Raw genomic sequence first — 20,053 nt, 5'->3', positions numbered from 1 at the left:
GTTGAGCAACTAGGTTCTGTCTTATTTTGCAGGGAAGTATTAGGTCTCTCCTCTGACGCTAAGTGTGTCGGTCTGCCTTGTCTTGCCTCCTAATTTACTTTTATTTCTTTGATCTAGACTCCTCCAATAGGTACTGAGAAAAGGTTGAATGTTTGAGATAAGTTCTCAATTCCTGTTAAGATGATGAAACAATAAAATGCAAAACTTTAAGTCCAGTAGAAATAACAAAGTTAGAAAGAATTAGGTTCTTGGAGCTTGTGCTGAGCCTACTACAGAGGAACCCAGTCCTCTTACTGCTCTGAATCAGGGCAGCCGTGTCCAGCCTAGTAAGATTTGTGAACATACAGACTTTCACCACTCCTTCCCCGTTCTGTTTGGGGCATTTAAATGAAGAGAAAGCTCACAAAAAAGAATGTACGTCAAAAGGTTTTGTGTCCAGCATGCATACCTAAAGATTTCTTACAAGTTAAGACAACCCAGTCTTTTTTTAAATGGACAAAAGATTTGAACAGATATTTCCTGCAGATAAATGAAATCAGCATCGGGAAAAATTCTCATTAGTCATCAGGGAGATGCAAAGAAAAACCACAGTACGAATTGAAATGGCTGAAATTTGAAAGACTGGCTCAAACCGAGCATTGGTGAGACCCGTGCCGTGGGACCTCCGTGTCCTGCTGGTGGAAACCGAGGGAACAGTGTTATTTATAGTAGCTTCAGCCCAGATGTTCATCAGCAGCTGAATAGCTAACTTATAGTACATCCGTATCATGGAGTAGTTCTCGGCAATAAAAGGGGATGAGCTACTGAAGAAGAACATGAATGAATCCCTAAGCATGCTCAGGGGGAAAAAGAAACAGACCCAAGACTACACGTGATTGCACATAAATGAAATTCTAAAAGAGTCAGCGGTGCACTGGCAGGGTAGAGGGCTAAGCTGTCGGGGACGATGGGCCGGGTCTATCCTAACTGGCGTGGTAGTTAGGATGTAGCTTATTACCTCAGCAAAGATGGGAGAAACGTTAACGTAGTTCATAATCTTGCACCCCACATCTATGCCTAGGGTAAAAGCATGAACTGTGGAATTGGTGTGTCTGTTTAAAGTGGTTTACTGGTCCGCTCTTCAGGAGATACTGTCCCCCCAGGTTGTCTATAGTTAAAGTCCAGGTTCGTGGGCCATGTGATAGCCATGGTTGAAGTGAGTGGATATCCTGAGATAGCCTGTTAGCAGGCAGCCACCTGGATGTTTTTGGTCAGAAACTACTTGTAATGAAAAACCCACTGACATCTGATTGTATATCCCAGCATGAAAGGGGAAAGATCAACTCCATCCATCACGGGGATGTTTCTGCCCTCTGAAGCGGGGAAACTGTAGGAAGAAAACCGATATCAGCTACGTTAGGAGAAATGAACCACCAGTTTAGGAACTGAGGCTCCACGGCCAGATCATCTTACACTTGTCCCAGCTGAGGCATTTGAACTGGGGCCGGGCCAGTCGTGGGTACTACCAAAACCTATGTTGGAGAATACACACCTTCTTAGTGAAAACTGGGAGCCCTAGTACGAAGAGGGAAGTTAGATATAATCGATTTCTTGTTCTAGCTTACAGAAGAGTGCTAGAGCCCGACACTCCTGTATTACTCTCGAGTTTTATATTTTCACCCGTGATCTTGTTGCAACGTTTACGTTTTTATGATAATCATAGGAGATAAAGTAGGCATTCTCCCTGCCTTATGGGAACATTCAACCTTCAGAGAGATGAATGATATGCCCAAAAGTCACATGCTTAACAAATGGGTTTGGGACAATGAGCGACTTGGATTCCCTAGATCACTTGGTGTTTTGTGTCACTTACCTACTTATCCAAAATGTTGGAGTTTTTGAGTTTTATAAAAAACATGGAAAAACAAAGTTAAAAATCTCAACTATAGAAAATCGTACAAAGCTAGACCTTCCCAGGCTAATCTACCCTTTCTGCCCCCAGTCTCCTACTGAAGTAACTAACCACTGTTAATAATTTGGCTTGTGCTGTTCCTGACATTTTCCTTAGTTTGGACAGTCAGCCACACGTAGGCTCACAGTTTTGGGGCCAGACTCTACTCACTGATTCGCAACAACCTTCCATTTCTATTTTACATAGTATTTTACATATGACACTTCACTCACCATGTCTTATTTTTCTAGGTCAGGACCTGTAGACCCACGTCATTCTATTCCTCTGCTGACCTTTGTTTCCCAATCTGATCAGTGGACCTCCATATGCCAGCCCCCAAAACAGTATTAGCTTAGAGGCCATGAAAACCCAGGCCTAATGGCTGTACAAACATCCACATTTGGTATTTGATAGACGCATTCGGAGAGGCGAGGGGCTAGATAGTTCTTACGTGTGCCTTTTACACCCAAACAGTATCTTATCCCGGTAGGTTACATTCCCAGGTGTAAAGAATGTTAAATTATTACCTTTTAAACAGGAGTAGCCCAACTAGGGCCCAGCCGGCCCAGCTGGCACTCGCCCTCAGCAACAAGGGGCTCGTCACATTGGGAAAAGAGCACTGCTTACAATCCTGTGTCTCAGTCTTAGCTGCTATTTGTGCTTGAAGCTTTCTGTAAATACCACTAATGCCAATGCTTGGGTATTGAGTTGGCTTTTTTGGTCCATTTTATCCAAAAGCAGACAGGTGGCCTTAAAGGGACACAACTGCCTTCAATAAAATATGCCCTTTAAACAGCAGAAGCATTTGACACGTCTGATATCTTCCAGGCTGTGGCTTATTATAAGGAGCTTGATATATCATTTTTAAAAAGGTAGAGGCTGGCATACATAACAGAACTCAAGGCACCAGTACAGCCCTGGGACAATCTACGAGCAGCTCCCTGACCCAGCTCAGTGCGAGGAGATCCGCCTCCTTGGGTAAAGGTACAGGAACCAAACAGCCAATCCTTGAGAAGTCAGCTGGGCCACAAGCAAGGCCGAGCTGACCCAGAGCGATTTTAGTTTCTACTACTGCCTGCTTTCTTGTCCAGTCTCCCACCCTCCTCTGACTTCCTAGTAAACAGGATGACGACAGACATTGTAACTCAGCTGTGGGTTGAAGAAATACCTCCAGCAAAGGGTTTGAGTTATGTCTATGGCTAAAGCCCGGTATGTTTCCTCTCCCTCATGGGACCGATGCAGTGTGGTAAGAATATGCTCGAGGCCTCCATTCAAGTCTTTGACTCATCCCTAAGGTTTGGCCTTGACTGTCTCTGTTTAAGGAGCATGACGTGATTCTGCATAGAAAACATTTTGAAAAGCCCCCCTCTCCCTGTTTTAGGAGGCACTTGTAAGAGATAACTGCTAGGTGTTCCAAGTTGCAGATCTTATCAGCCATACAAAGCAGATCTGACCTTTAAGAGAGAAAAGTGAGGATGTTGAGGAAACCTGGTAGCGATATAAAGTTCCTGCACTCCACAAGTCACAACTTTTTGTCCTGAGGAATGAAAATATTTCTCTAAAAGAAACACCTGCTTAGGGCCAGCAAGAAACCAGTTGTAAAGGATACAAACCTGGTAACCCCCCCCCCCCCCCCCGACTGGCACTGGAATCGTACAGAGTAAAAGACCAATCACAGATGGCTGGGAGAACTTTCTCAGCTGTGTTAGGTAGAACATCCAAACAGCATTTGGGGGGACGACACAAGGTAAGCCAGAGGGAAGGGCACCCTGTGAGCAAACTGCACTGTAGGGAAGAGAGGGACCCTGTAGGTGAGATGCCTCCGGGAAGACACCAGACATAAACTTGTCTGCAAAGGCCCCTGAGTCTCTAGCTGAGTATCGATCAGCCTGTGCACATGGGGGCAGCACCCATTACAGAGACTACCTCTAACCATCCACGGAGAACTGAACCATTCATTCCTGGAGCTCACAGAGGGCAGGTCAAAGCTAGAAAACCCCAGGAATCAAAAGGTTATGCGGAGAAGGGCTAGATGGATTTTGCCTCAGTAGTTGGGGAAAACCAACTCAAGACTAAACGCCACTCCAGTTGTGCCTAATAATGCTTAAAAACCAGGCCAAAAGAAACTATTTGCAAGAAATGAACTGCATCCTAGAACAGAGCTTAAGGATATTTATAGTAATACAAAATATCCAGCACCCAACAATGTAAAACTCACAGTGTCTGGCATCCAACCAAAAATTACTAGGCAAGCCAAGAAGCGGGGAAACCTAACCAATAATGAGGAAGGGGGAAAAAAAAATCAGAAACTGACAAATGTGCCATAGGTGATAAAATTAATAGGATATTATTGTAACTGCCCTCCACATGTTTAAGATGCTAGAGGAAAGACTGAACAAGTGGAAACACAGAAGATACAGATTTTCAATTTCTAGAGAAGAAAACTAGGAGATAAAGGAATAAGCTGATAATAATACCAATACCTATGGAATAACAGCAGAACTGATGGACTTCATGAAAGTTTCACAAAAGTAGCTTCCCAGCCAAGTATTCTTACCAGCACCTAATTGGGATGGCTAACGTGGCCTGTGCATACTTTGCCCCTCCCACAGCACCGCCCACCTGGCTCCCACGTGACCCACGCTGCAGCCTGGAAGCCCGGGAGGCCTCACGGTCTCTAGGCTCACAGACGCAGGTACAGGGCGTGGAGGCAGCACCAGCCGGCACCCTGTCCTGTCCTCAGCAGTTCGAGGCTAGCTTTGTCCAGAGGCATTGACATTCTCCGAACACCTCCACTGGGGAAGAATCTGGCTTGTGCTCCCAGCAAGGGGACCCTGCTGTCGTAGCAGGAAAGAGCAAGGCCAGCAGATGTGTCGAGGGTGTGCATTAAAGAAGCGTCACAGCCGGAACTAGCTGCGCCCTGGCTTTTCTTGTTTGTTTTTGCATGCCATATAGACAGGCGTGGAAAAGGAAAAAGGATTTTTGGCTTCATATAGCTCCGTTGTCTCATGTGGCTATAGTTTTAGGAATTTAACATTCTATTCATGGTCCACATTCAACTCTTCTTTTTCATATGCGTCCTGGAAATAGGCAAGTCTGTACTACAGGTGTGCCCCACTTTAAGAAAACAGTGGACACATGGTGTATCCAAAGTAATCCATTAAAGAGCCTTATGTTTACAGAAATGAAGAACTGCCATATGATTAAAAATGCCATTTATAAACAGCGAACCCCTTGGTGCACTTAAAATTCAAGTTAAAAAAAATCAAGACAGCCTTCAGGAAAACATCTATTCTCTAAAACTGGATACATCTACACCACTTGGTTCTTGTTAGCCTCTTACTAGACAACCAGGGATTCAGGGAGGGAGGGAGGGAGGGAGGGTGAGCGAGCACATTTACAGGTCTCTCAAAGAGCCAGATCAAGGTAAAATCCTTTTACATCAAGTTCCACGGGCCTAGTTCAGGGAACCGAACAAAGAGGGAAACAGACGGAGGCCCTCGCAACTGTCACCTCTGCTGAAAGCTGAACGAGAATGGGCATGAAACTGTGCAGGCGAGGTCAGGTCCAAGACGGCGGAAGGGGAAGGTGCCCACTGCGGCCTGTCAAATGTTCCAAGGAGGAACGATGGGGGAGACTGGGAAGCCACCTCGGATGTCATCTTCTCTGGAATGGCCCCACATGGGTGTAAGGAGATGGACTAAGGGGCTCCCTCACCCCTCCTTCCCATTCTCGTGATTTGGTTCTGTTCGTCCTTTGCTCCGCCACGGCCACCACCGCTCTTCCTGCACACGGTCGTCAACCCCGGCTTTGGTGTGGCTTCGCGTCGGGAGGGCCGCAGGTGTTTGGGGGACGCGTCTCTGGCAAGCTCCGCCCTCGCCATGGAGTATCATCTCGTATCTGCTTCCCATCACATCATCTGTTCTGTAAGCCTGGCTCGTGTGCTGCGTCTCCCGGGAGCCCCCCTCGACTCGCTGCAGCCCCCAAGCAGGAACTCGTCTCCCCCTCCTCTCGGGCTCCTACGCTCCTACCCTCCAATTCCCTGAGCCAGAGGCTCCTGTCTCCTGCGAGAGCGCCACAGGGCAGGATTACGTCCATCCGGCTCCGCAGGCCCATGGTGCCGGGCGTATTACGTATTGAAAGTACAAACGGGGGCCTAGCCTTGGCCTTGGCAATAGGAGTGGCAGTTTTCTGCACCATTTCAAATAGCGTATTTGGGATGCGTGAAGACACAGCCTATCATCGTAACGATGTGGATATGAGACAGGGTCATATTCATTTGGCTCTGCAGGGTACTTATTCGTGAAAACCGTGTAGTTACCTTAACTAGCAGCACCGATAGCATTTACCTTTCAACTCACAGTGGCACTGGTCTCCAAATATGGTACGATTCTTTTCCAAAAAAAATTTTTTTTAATGTTTATTTATTTTTGAGAGACACAGAGAGACAGCATGAGCGGGGGAGGGGCAGAGAGAGAGAGGGAGACCCAGAATCGGAAGCAGGCTCCAGGCTCCGAGCTGTCAGCACAGAGCCCGATGCGGGGCTCGAACTCACAAACCGTGAGATCATGACCTGAGCCAAAGTCTGTCTCTCAACCGACTGAGCCACCCAGGCGCCCCGAAGATTCTTTTTAGTATCAAGGAGTCAGAGGAGGGTATGTGAGCTTGTGCGCCTACCACTTCCTGCTAATCACATCTACGGCCGCCGTGACACTCCCCAACATCTGCACATGATTGAACTACGACAGCAACAGAGAATTCTATAGCCTGCCATTTATTTTTGTCACCTCTTTTCAACTCCAGTCCAATGAACCCTGAAAGGTCTAGCAGGAAAAAAAAAAAAAAAAAATCCAAGGGAGCACAACCCTAGCTTTTGAAACATGTAACAAGAAGTCATAAGCAAACCAAAAATGATTTTATTTTAAAAAGAATAAATTTACATACACTACATGAGCAAGACATCTGAAACCTTCCAAAATAGAAACCCGGAGCATATGGCCCCGAAACACCACATGCTTTGATTACACTCAAGAAGCCCAAGTTGCCGACGCGGACTAGAAAATCCCATGTTACCAGTGCGACCATCAGGCCTGTTGTAGAGTGATTTCGGCCACGGCCATTCACGGGTTTTGAGTTCAAGGTCCCTTCTGTGTTTCCTTCTGCATAATGCTGTGGGGCAGGTCTGAGCAAAATCAGCATGGAGTGACAGCTGTTTAGGATGACGGTACAGGTTGGAGGTCCCGGCCCGGAATGGTAGTGGGCTGGGGGCAGGCTGAGGACGGTTAGAAAGGAGACATGTTCTGCTTGCCTCCCAGAGGTGCCAGGGGTCCTGAGGACTCTGGCGTCACGGTTTCCAAAGGCAGGGTTGGCCTGACCACAGGTCCTAAGCCTATGTTGGATACATCAGGATGAGCTTGACTTTTAAATTCTTAATCCCCAAGTCGCCTGAAGCAGAGGTGCTCTGGGCCACCGCTGAGGCGATTCCAGCAGGGGGCAGTCTTTCCCCAGAGAGAAAATCCAAATGTCTCCAAGGAGCCAGGGGCACGCGTGGGGTGTGTGAGACAGCCGCCTGGGAGGGTGTCAGATGAGTGACGAAGGCCAGCAAGAGGAGGAAGCAGGTAGTGACTTTTCCAATCCGTTTCTGCCGGATTCCAGGCCACAGAGCAGAAGAGCTCAAAAACTAAAATTTTCACCAATATACATACTTTTAAAAAAAATTTATTAAATGTTTTTATTTTTGAGAGACAGAGAGAGACAGACCATGAGCAGGGGAGGGGCAGAGAGAGAGGGAGACAGAATCTGAAACAGGCTCCAGGCTCTGAGCTGTCAGCACAGGGCCCGACGTGGGGCTCGAACTCACAGCCTGCGAGATCATGACCTGAGCCGAAGTCGGACGCCCAACCGACTGAGCCACCCAGGCGCCCCAGCATACTTTTTATTCTCCAGCTGCAAAACAAGATACTTCAAAAAGTGACCAACCGTGACAAGCCCTTGGGTCATTATTTAATGGGCTACAGCCACCGTATTCATCCTCAGTCCAATTGTGTAAATACAGCCTCAAATGCATTAATACGGCGGATTGCTGTCCTATTGTTGGGACTTAAAAGGACAGCATGAAAAATTACACGTACACACTTGAGTGAAGTGGCAGCACCCACTGCCACGACAACCATTATGGCCTCTCCTTTCAAAAGACACAAGTGGAAAGACCTGATCCTTTTGCTCACTGGCTCCAGAACAATCAACTAAAATCATTTGGCATAAGTATTATCCAGGGCTGCAGGGACTTGCCTCCTCCACTGCACTGGTGGGGCTGGCCCATAAGTTGGGGCCCTCCTTTCCTTTCCCACTTCCCCCCCATCATGGTACCACGAATACTGGTCAGAGTTTGCTGTAAGAACAAACGGCAGGTCATTTCAAACCCCGCCTTCTAACTATGGAAAATGTCAGGAGAATTTCAAGGAGAAGCCAAACGTTTTCCTAAAAAAAAGTCCTTCTTAATAGACAGGAGCGCTAAGCCGGACAGCAAAGGTCATCCCAACAGAAAGGCCAGGGGAGATGTTTGCAATCGGGACAAATGGGGCTTGAGGTTTTCGCACTGGGGGCAGAGGTTAAGAGCCTAACGTTCAAGGCAGGCTAACTGTCCCCCAAAGAATGTGTATGGAGATGGCATGTTGGGATCACAAGTCATTGATTTCAGTGGTTTGGGTACCATAGTGAGAAAGATACTTCCTTAGCTATGCATCTACGCTAACTTTTCAGGAAATTGTGGATGCTTGTTCCTTATTCTTTTAAAAATTTTTTTTAGTGTTTATTTCCTTTTTGAGACAGAGGGAGACAGGGTTTGAGCTGGGGAATGGGCAGGGAGGGAGGGAGACACAGAATCCGAGGCAGGCTCCAGGCTGTGAGCACAGAGCCCGACGTGGGGCTCGAACTCACGAACCGCGAGATCGTGACCTGAGCCGAAGTCGGACGCTTAACCGACTGAGCCACCAGGCACCCCTGCTTATTCCTAATTCTTAAGAACCGAAGAGAAGCCTGCAGAGAGAAGCTGCTGGTGTTTGCATAAGATCCCCCGCCTAAGTCTAATGAGGACACGCACAGGCTTAAAGGGTGTGTTGTGTTCGGTCATGTTGTTTTCCCAAGAGAGGCCGACCCTGTTCCTGCCTTAACTACCCTTAAAAACTGCCGAGAGACAAGAGGTGGGAAGATGGAGAGGGAGCCCCGATCCTACTTAGTAGGTGAGAAAATAGGTTTACACAAAGTAGATGAGAAATGGAGGAGTGATGTCCCCGGAGGCCCAGTCCCCCCTTGTCAGGCCCCAGGAGGGATTAAGTTCATCTGTTCTAGTGATCCACTTTCACAGGCAGCTGACAGGGCCTCCCCAGTTGGTAAGGAAGCCAAAAAAAAAAAAAAAAAACCACCTACAGATGGGCAGAGTGCTGGTCCCAAGTCCCTGGGAAGCAGGAGAGAGCGGGACACTCTGAGAAGCCCGGATGAAGTGAGGTGGGATCCAGGTTTCCTGGATCCGAAGAGTGTAGAAATGCTACCTGGAATTCTGCAAAATGCACGGATGAGGAGGAGCGATGCTGTTTGAATACGTGCACCCGCAGAGAGCGGGACTCAGGAGGAACACAGGCTCTCGCCCCCCATCTCCCAGCGTTGCCCCCGCCTCTTTATCGCTCCACGGGGAGGTCCGCAGCGCCCTTGCCACCCAAGCGGGCACAGTCTAGCGTGATCACAACAGCAAAGTCACCCTGTCCCAGGAATGCGGTCCTACACGGTGACACCCCTTCTCTGGACCAACCAAGTTTGGACCCGAGACTCAGTGATGGGCAAGGTCATAACTGAAGAGAGACGCCTGACCTCCAGCCTCTCCGATCACGCCTGTCTCTTTCAGATCTCCCAAGCCAGGCCACGATTCCTGCCAGCCCACGACTAGGTCCAGGGTCCCTGGGGTGGGGGGACCCTTAAAGAACGGACCATGGGTTTAGCCTGGCTTCACCTGCAGCAGCGATATTTATCTCAGACATCAGCAAAAGAAACATGGGACTCGGGATTTTTTTTTTTTTTTTTTTTTTTTTTAAGAAAAACGTATGCTCGAAACTTGCCCACCCAACTACTCTCCTGTTTTGGCTCTCCTGCCCAGTGGGCTACTTCCCAACCATTTGAGGTTCAGAGCAATCCCAAAAACCTGTGCAGCATTGGCACAAAGGTTGTGGCGCAGATGCCCACAGATGTGTAGGTGACGAACTTGTAAGGCACTTCGATCTCTAGTCTCCGCCTGGCCTCCTTGTTCCTGGTGACCACCTTGAACCACGAGTATAGCACTTGCAGCGAGAGATTCTGTACGAGCTGGCGGACCAGAAGGATCAGCACGATTCCCACGACGAATTTGGTCAGACCCAAAACTACCATGTCGGTGGTGAGCGGCGGGATGTTCTGAATGACAGGGAGGGACTCGGCGGGCGCCGACACGAGCTGGAAGAAGTGGTTGATCCAGAACCCTAAGGTCACGCCCGCCCCCGCGGCCAGGATGGTTGTGGTGTCCGCTCGGGTTGGGCTGTAGCAGTCGGACACGGGGTAGTTGTAACACAGGAAGAACGGCACCACGATGACACAGACGGGGAAGAGGGGGCTGGCCGAGTCCAGGCGATCGATAAGGGTCCAGGCGGGGTAGGTGAGGACAATGAGGACCGCGGTGACCAGGATGCCACCCAGCACATCCTGTGGGGAGGAGAGAAAAGAAGGGTGTAAGCCAGCGAGTGCTTCCCTGTGGACAGGTGTCCCTCGAGTCCAGTCGGGTCCCTTTGACGCCGAAAGGACAACTTGCACATTGCTTTCCCTTACACTGCTGTAAAAAATGGGAAGTTGTGCAAATTTGACCACAGGAAACACCACGGCGCTATTCACGTTACGTATTTGCCAGTTTTTCTGTCCTTTGGAAAAGATGCTACGTGTTTTCTTAACGAACAGCCCGGACCACTTTTTTCCTAGATCTTCTATTATTTGCATTTAATATTCTATCACAAGTATTGCCTTAAACCTCACGGGGGGGGGGGGGGCGTCCTCCTTTCCTGGCAGCCTGGGGCTGGGGCTGCGGCTGGAGGAGGAAGTTAGGTGCTGGGGAGGCCCCTGCACACAGCAAGCTGCCCTTTGTCACCTCTAAGGTACATTTACGGGGGGTGGTTTGAGAAGACACTTTGGACGCGCTCCGTCTTCTGAGACGGAATTTCCAACAGCGTGCAGACAACTCAGCCAGTGGACGTTCCATGCTGCTCTTAACCAATCCTTCCTTTTGGGACATATTAGACTGTGGTCTTCTTTCTTCTGTTCCTCTCTTTCCCCTTATTATTTTTTCCCCCTCTCTCAGTCCCTCCTTTCCTTCCCTCCTTAAATGCTTATTTAAAATACTTTAAGGGGCGCCTGGGTGGCTCAGTCGATCATGCGTCCAACTTCAGCTCAGGTCACGATCTTGCCTTCTGTGAGTTCGACTCTGCTCATGCCTCTCTCTCTTTCTCTCAAAAGTGAAATAAAAACATAAAAAAAAAAATGTTAAATACTTTAACCCCTCAATGTCACCCATTGTCTCCTTCCCTTCGCGTTCTCATTGTGAAATTCACCAGAAGGCGAAGTCTTACTGGAATTAACAGAGGCACACATCAACTCAGAGAGTGAAGAACTTGCCGAGGTTTTGCGACAACGTTTCACAAGGATTTTTTTTTTTTTTTTTTGGAAGTTTACAGTTGAAAACTCAAAATTTTTCCCCGAGGCATCGGAAAATCTGGAAGGCACCAGAAAGTACTACAGAGGCACTACCGGAAATCTGAAAGCTGCCGAAAAGCAGAACTAAAGATCCTTGTTTCCATCACCTAGAGTCAACCCTGTCTATGTACGGGACGTGTGGCCTGCCGCTGTCTAGGATTCATTTTGACTTCGCGTTCTCGGGAAGAGACGTTCTTTCTTCTTCTGAAGGCGGTACCCTGTGTTTATTCAGCGGCTCGTTAATGTTCAGCTTTTCTGAATGTTACCCTGCATCACGCTGGCTCTTCTGCGACCCCCAAGAAGTCTCTTTTCTCCACATCCTCCTCCTTCCGCATCCGAGACACGGGCATTTCCAGACTCCGTCTTCCAGCCTTGTGTGTCTTCTCCCTCGGGGAGTATAACACACACATAACTTCCCCCCTCCAGCCTCTCCGTGGGGATCTCAGATCTGGGGTTTCAGGGGTCTCTCTCCAACGTGAGTCCTGCTTCTCTTGGCCCAATGCTGGACATTTTCACCCAGATGGACAGCCCCGCACACCAACGGGCTAAAATAGAAACGACCAACAACCAAAAAGAGACAGGAGCAAAGGAAATGAGTTTATAGAAAAGGAAACAGCACCTCTCAAGCACACAAAAACATACCTGAACCTATGAGTACGTGGAAATTAAACTGGGCGGAGAAGAAATGAAAACTTATGTTCACCTAACAGTCACTACGTGAATGTTTATAGCGGTTCTATTTATAATCCTCCCCCCCCCCCCAAAACTGCAAACAACCTCAAAGCCATTCACTGGGTGAACGCGTGCTACACTCATTGGCCAGGATGCTTCCGCGCAATAAAAAGTAACACATTCCTGATGCGTCCCACAGCTTGGAAGCAAATCTCCAGGGAATTCGGATTGGGAAAAGCCGCTCTCCAAAGGTCACATGCCGCATGGTTCTATTTATGTGACATCCTCTAAAAGATACAACCCTAGTGACAGAGAACAGATCAGCGGCTGCCAGGGTTGAGGGGTGGGGGGAGGGTGTTTGGGGGGATAAAGAAACCGTTCCGTTTCGTGTGCCTGGCCAACCCCAATCTGTACAGGTGTTAAAATCCGTAGAGCCACATACCCAAAACAAAGGCAACTTTACTGTTACTGCAAATCACATTTCAAGCCAAAAATTAAAAGGTGGTGGGTTTTTTTTCCCCGTTGCTTTCACTAAATAACACAGTGGGGCATCTGTGGCTGGGTGGAAAGCAGCGTCTGGACTCCTACAGGTTCCTGGCTTGTCCCTCCCTCCTCCCCCCACCCCCACCCAACCCGTGCTGGGAATGCTCCCCTCACCTACCAGCTGTAACAAAAGCCAGAAGTTCGAAAACATTCTGCTGAGGAAGCAGAAGAAAGGAAAGGGGACTCCTGTCCGTGCGACTGTAGGAGTGCAAAATGGCACAAACCTCGTGGGGGAAGAAAGTTTGAATTTCACCTCTCTGGCCCGCAGTCTCATTCTGGGACTTGGCCATAGGGATCCACCTGCCTCTAGCTGCAAAGAGGTGTGTATTTTCAAGTTGTCCAGTGTGGTAGTGTTGGCGGTAACAGGAGGCTGGAAAAATGCCAAGTTCCACCTATAGGGACCGGTTAGATCGAACCAGGGTCGAGCCACACAATGGAATACTCTGTCTCTATGAAATGGGTGAGGAGATTCTGACATGGAACTTTTTTTTAAGTTTTGTTTATTTATTTATTTATTTATTTATTTTGAGAGAGCGCATGAGCTTGAGCCGGGGCGGGGTAGAGAGAAGGGGAGAGAAAAAGAATCCCAAGCAGGCTCCGCACCGTCAGCACAGAGCCCGACGTGGGGCTCGAACTCACGAACCTTGAGATCACGACCTGAGCCAAAATCTAGAAGCAGACGTTTGACTGGCTGAGCCACCCAGGAGCCCCTCTGACGTGGAATTTTTAAAAGCACAGGGCAGGCCAGTGTGCCTAACATGCTGCCATTTTCATTTTTAAAAAGATGGGAGAATATACAGCTAAGTTCTTCCCGGAATACGCAAACAGGTCCACTTAAATGGCGGGGGACACGGTGGGCAAGGAGACTTTTCACAGGACACCCTCGTGTGCCTTCTGAATTTTATTATCATGTAAACGTGCTTCCTCCTTAAAAAAATTCAAGTGAAATAATTCAGCGTCTCCTCTTCCAAACAGGATCTGCCTTTCAATTCCCAGGTGGAGTGGGGATCCCAGGTGAGCCCAGCTGTGTCCTCCATGGGGATTTGGGCGTACGTGGAAAACGGTGGCAGGGCGGTGGGGGTGGGGGATGACCTGCTAAGATGTCACCTTAGGACTGAGAGCATCTGGTCTGCGAGTCTTAAAGGAACACACAGTTCTGAGGGAAGGAGGAGACCCAGGTCCAATGAACTCAAACACCCCAAACAAGCCTTTACTCTCAGTGGGGAGAGAAGATTCTACCACTCAAATGATGTCCCGGCCAGCCCCACCAAAGTCCCATCTGCGTTCTGAAGGAGTCGGAGAGAATGAAGAGAGTCATTTTGCCTCAGTGTATAAAACGCAGAGCTGAAGAAGGCTGTTTTGAGGTCCCTCTGGCGGAGGGCGCTCCAATGGGAAGAACCCATTCCTCCTCCTCGTGCCTGTTGGCCACAGTGCCCTTGGTGAGACCACCTGGCAGGACGAAGGCAGAGGGCCCGCCTCATTCACTATGGCCCTTGGATCCATCTTGGGTGTAGACCTGCGGAGCCTGGAGGGGCAGCTGAAGAGACGCTGATGACAGGCAGACCAGCAGGGGAGGGGCCTGGTGGGGCAGGACTCAGCAGTCACAGCATCTCCTAGACGAGCTACGGGGCAGTGACCGCCGGTACCTGCGAGCTGCTGAGCCTGGAAGGCAAGGAGGCAGGACCAACCGGCTGACCTAGGCGGGGAGCAAGGGACACCATACTGTCTGACCCCAAGGAGGTGCTAGGGGGGCTCAGACTGGTTGGAGAGCCCCGGGGAGACTCCCTCTGAAACGCCAAAAATATTTTGTGGGGGTATTTCTGTTCGGGGTGGGGACATACACAGGTGTGCAGGGCTTCGGAGGTTTGGAGTGATCTTGTGGGTGTTCGGGAGATTCGCCCCAGTCTCCCTGGCCCCAGAAGCTCAGGGTCCTGCTGGCCACACTGAGCGCTCCCTCCCTTTGCTGCCCATTGCTGTGTTCCGCGGAGTCCTCCCCCTGGCACAAATCCCTGCTCCGGCTGTCACCACCCCGTGGTCAAACCTTCACGTCACCTCCTGCCTCCCACTCTCCCGACCGCCTTCCTGATGGCTGTTTCTTTTTTTTTTTTTTTTTTTTTTAAACGTTTATTTATTTTTGAGACAGAGAGAGACAGAGCATGAGCAGGGGAGGGGCAGAGAGAGAGGGAGACACAGAATCGGAAACAGGCTCCAGGCTCCGAGCCATCAGCCCAGAGCCCGACGCGGGGCTCGAACTCACGGACCGCGAGATCGTGACCTGAGCCGAAGTCGGCCGCTTAACCGACTGAGCCACCCAGGCGCCCCCTGATGGCTGTTTCAATAGCAAATGTTCTCCATTGTTCTTGTGCAACATGAACACTTTGGAATCCCTGAGGAAGACTATTACAATACAGACGTCAGGAGCACCTGGGTGGCTCAGTTGGTCGAGGGCCAGACTTCAGCTCCAGGCACGATCTCATGGTTCGTGAGCTCGAGCCCCGGATTGGGCACTGCACTGAAAGTATGGAGCCTGCTTCGGAGCCTCTGTCTCCCTCTCCCTCTGCTCCTTCCCCTGCCGCCCCCCCCCCCAGAAATAAATAACATTAAAAAAATTTTTTTAATGCAGATTTTATCAAATGCAGGGGATGCAAGTGTGGCCCAGGAGCCTGCATTTAACACCCAACACAATGCTGAGGTAAAAACTTGGAGAAATACTAGCCTCCAGACTGAGTGTCAGAGTCCACGTGCCATGGGTTTGATCGGTCTACCATTCTCGGGGGTTCCCTCACTGCTTTCTCATTTGAACTCTCCATTACGGTCAGAGGGGGCTGCTCGCTTTCGCCAAACACGCCCAGTGCAATCTATTCCCTCTAGCTTTTTGCATTCCCTTTACCTATAGCACACTTGAACCACATCTCTGCAGACCATGTCAGTTCATCTAAGGCTCGGCTCAAAAGCCACTTCCTTTCCCAAATATCTTCGTGTGTCACCACCGTTGGAAATAACCCTCCCTGAATTGAATGTGAAGGCCCTTGCTTCAAATCACTCCCAAAGCCCTTCCTTCATATCGCCTTTGCTGCGGCCATATGTCTGCACACTCTTCCCCTGAGTTGATTAAGAGACGCTGATCAGTAAGGTTCTCTTAGGTCTCCAGGCTTCTAGCATAGAGCCTGGCCTGTAGCACATGCGGGCCCTTCTCTTCTCCTGAATGTCCAAAATCGTTAATACCCACTGTTGCAACACATAAAAGAAAACGTGCCCGCCTGCCTGCCTTCTGTCTTTTTCTGTAACTGCAGTTACCAAATTCCCAGACATCTGGTTGGAATATTCTTCACAAATGAATTCTGTTCGTCTCCAATGCTTCAGGAAGAGTGGACTCTCTTGGTTCACAGCCATAGCGTTTGAGGCAACGGTAATCTCAGCCAACGTGGCTGCTGGCATAGAGGTTTCTCCCTGCTAGCCAGCACAGTTGGATTTTCTGCCATAAAAGGTGATGTTGTAATAACGACGGTTTGTTATTTTTATAAGGAAAATACTTGAACCATCGCTTATGAGCTTTCTAATTTGGGGCTCTAAATCTCTAGTAATAAAATTATCCTAAACAGCTTCTAAAAATAAGGACTGTAACACTTGAAAATTCAGGAACAACTTTTTGTGTTAATTTTTTCGAGCTACTCAGTTCGCAGAAACTATAGAAACTGACAAAAATCTCCATTTCAGAATTGGATCTGCTGTTTTGATTCTGGAAAATTCTAAACGAGCAGGTGATTTCTTTGCAACCTCTGCTGTTTGGCACAGCACGTGGGGCTAGAGAGAAAACAGTTCCCAGGTCTCTGGAAAGGCGAAGACGGGCTGTGGGCAGGGGTCAGTGCCGAGGGCACAAGGGCAGAGGTGGGGAGCCAGGAGCCAGCTCTGGGACAAAGCTGTCCTGAGCAGGTGGATCTGACAGGCAGGGTAGAGAGAAGAGGGGGAAGGGCACAGGTGACTTACAGGGAGATGTGACTGGCACGGGAGATCAGGAAAAGAGCTGGTGACAAAGCATGGGAGGGAAGGACACGAGGGCAAAAATGGCAGAATAGACATTCCTTACTTTGCAAAAAAAAAAAAAAAAAACCCACAAAACGTCTTTCCATAGAACATATATAATTAGACTAGAAACTGCACAACAAATACACAACTCACTGCCTTGCCCCAATTATTCCACTCCTAGGAGGTTATTCTAAAAAAATTCCAAAGAAAATAATAAAGCCGTTCACAAAGATCCACGTATAGGGATGATTCTCATTGGATCGATTCAATTCACAACCAATCAAGTCAACTAAGTAACACATGCCCCGCTATAGAACAATCCGAAAATACAAATAAGCAAAAATAGCACAAGGACTGGGGCATACATTGTAACAATAAAGAATCGGGAAAGATGCAAATCAAGCATACTATATTAAGATAAAAACATGTACTGCTTTCTTATTTAATAACGTAGCATGAACATTTTACATTTGAGAAGATACATTTAGGAGCCTTATTTTTTATGGTTTCAAAGCACCCATAAGTGAGATAATATCAAGCAGGATACAAACTTTCCATAAAGGATGCCCTAGATTTATATAAATATATACTTGCATGGATGGATAAAATGTCAGAAGGAATCAACTAAAATGTTAAAAGTAGTTTTTTTTTCCTATTTGCATATCACAGATGATGATGATCTTCTCCACGCTTTGTGGTATTTTGTAAATTTTCTAGTCAACACCTATCATTTTAATATAGAGAAAAAGTAATCCAGGTGAAGAAATCAGGATGTTAAAATCAGAACGTGTAAACACAGCTGAAAAGAAAAAAATACTTAACTGATGCTTATAAATTTTCACATCACGCCAAAAAAATGAAACCCCCCACGCATCTATAGGACGCTCAACGTATCGTTCCCCCACGACGTAAGTAACATTTAAAATAAAGGCACATAAGCTCCATGGCCAGGATTGTTTGAATCCGAGCACATTGTTTGAAAATATAATAAATCTTTAATTCAATTTACCATCCTGGGTTTAAGCAAAACCTTTCAAATTACTTGGGAAAAAAAAATTACAGGAGACTACCATTTTCCAAAGTTACAATTAAGAAAGATGATTTTTGTCCCTATTCTCATTTTCACTTACAAAACTTAGTATTTAGATAAAAGCTTGAGCTTTATTGTGTCTCATTACAGAAAACGATGATAAAGACAGGCAATCTGGAATGTTCAGAAAAGAATGCTAATCAAGCTAGCCCAAGCATCGGGGCGAACTTCAGTGAGTGCTTATAGAAAACACATAAAAATCGTGTTTTTATTCTTAGCCAAACGGAAACACGCCTCCTGGTGAACATCTCTAGATATTTCAGCCACAGGCCCCAACCCTGAGAACTGCCAGCGTTTGTGAATTCGGACCCTACATGTCATTCCCATATGCAGCTCACTGGGCCAAATTCACATTCTATCTCCAAACATCTTCGCTGAAGAATGCTATTGAGCAGACCAACACAACACAAGGTTAGCTAACTAGAAAGAAGTGGGGAGAACAAACCCATTCATTCAATTGTTAGGAAAGAATGCATTCAGATCTTGGAACCATTTATGCCGAGGGGTCTAGGATTCTGGCATCTTCCCCTCCGCCAGGTCCCCCGCAGAGACTGTGAAGGGCCCTCTCTGCCCTTGGCCGCCTTCACAGAGCAAGCTGAAGCCAGGCGCAGAGTAAAAGCCAAGACCTATTTCTTTGTACGTGCAGTGAATGCTCTCAATGCGAGCAGACCCTGACATGAAAAACAAACTAGAAAAAAAAAAAAAAAAATCCCAAGCTCCTACAAATCTTCTAGCAAATAACTTTCAGTGACAGGTCAAGGTTTCCTAGTTAACGCCCTCGGAATACTCGCTCGTTGCCCCGCTAGCCCACAGTTAATTCAATTTCTGAGAATAATGTCGATGAGATTCAGTAAAAGCCAAATGGAAAGAGGGAGGCAACACTGTTCATGAATATGAATATGATTACAGCGAGAAACCTGCATGTTATGTGATTAGCATACGTATAGGGGAGAAAGAATGAATGCGTAAGTTGAAAAAATATCAATTTCCTATTGAAACCCACCACTGTTCACAGGGACCAAGCAAAAGCAGATTTACCTTGCCACACGGTGTGAGCAGAAGCAGTAGAATCTCCTGAAATTCACGGCTCTTTGAATGGGGGGGGGGGGGGCCTCCATCACTGATGCCCCTCCCTGCCGTGTCATGGCTGTTGTCTGCACCACCTAATACCCAAGCACAAATCTAGGACTAAGGATCATGAGGCATGGAAATCTATGGCCATAAAGAGAAAGCCTGGAAAAAGACGTTTTAAGTTTTTTCTCAGTTCGTTTTAAAAGTTTATTTATTTGAGAAAGAGAGAGAGGGCACGTAAGTGGGGTGAGGGCAGAGAAAGAGGGAATCCCAAGCAGACTCCTGTCAGCACAGAGCCCAACGACAGGGCTTGAACTCACGAATCGTGAGATCAAGACCTGAGCCGAAATCAAGAGTCAGATGCTCCACCCACTGAGTCACCCGGGGGGGCCCCCAGGAAGACTTTTTGAATACTCACTAAGCTCAGGAGTAACTGGTGAGGGAGAAGAAAGTATGCCAGCTTTCGCCTTCTGCAATTTAAAAATAAATGCTCACTTTCCAAGTGAGCACATCTAAACCTCCATTAGAAATTATGTTGACATTTTTAACAGAAAATGGTTTTCTGTGTGTTAAGAAAAATTACATAAAACTTGGACATGAGGCAAAAAAAAAATAACCTTTTTTGAGAGAGAGAGAGAGAGAGAGAGCGCGCGCACACACAAGAGAGTGAGGGGCAGAGAGAGAGGGAGAATCCCACAGGGGGCAGAGAGAGAGAGAGAAGTGGGGCTTACCTGGGGCTCGTGTTTTTTTTTTTTTTTTTTTTTTTTTAACCTGAAGCAGGGCTCGTGTTCACCCAAAGCGGGACTTGAACTCAAGAACTGTGAGATCATGACCTGAGCCGAAGTCAGATGCTTAATGACTGAGCCACCCAGGCTGCCAAAAATAAACTCACTTCAATGTCATATGGGGGAAAAGGCCATCTAAGGATTACAGAAGAACAGTGCCCCGTTCACTAC

At 47.9% G+C, this 20,053-nt stretch overlaps 1 protein-coding gene across 1 annotated transcript in view; it reads right to left on the bottom strand.

The window, feature by feature from the left end:
* Nucleotides 1-6,823: 6,823 nt before the first annotated feature.
* The window catches only part of SGPP2 (sphingosine-1-phosphate phosphatase 2), a 114,996-nt gene continuing 101,766 nt past the window's right edge, over nucleotides 6,824-20,053 (bottom strand). Inside the window, exon 5 of the mRNA XM_086719746.1 lies at nucleotides 6,824-10,657. Coding sequence (XP_086575872.1) covers nucleotides 10,106-10,657 — 552 coding nt within the window. The 3' untranslated portion in view covers nucleotides 6,824-10,105. The remainder of the gene's footprint in view (nucleotides 10,658-20,053) is intronic.

The sequence above is a fragment of the Puma concolor genome, chromosome C1 (genome assembly GCF_028749965.1).
Source record: "Puma concolor isolate L17-30 chromosome C1, mPumCon1.1.hap2, whole genome shotgun sequence".
Lineage (NCBI taxonomy): Eukaryota > Metazoa > Chordata > Mammalia > Carnivora > Felidae > Puma > Puma concolor.
The sequence above is the reverse complement of the archived record's forward strand: the minus strand, read 5'-3'. Positions and strand labels throughout refer to the sequence as shown.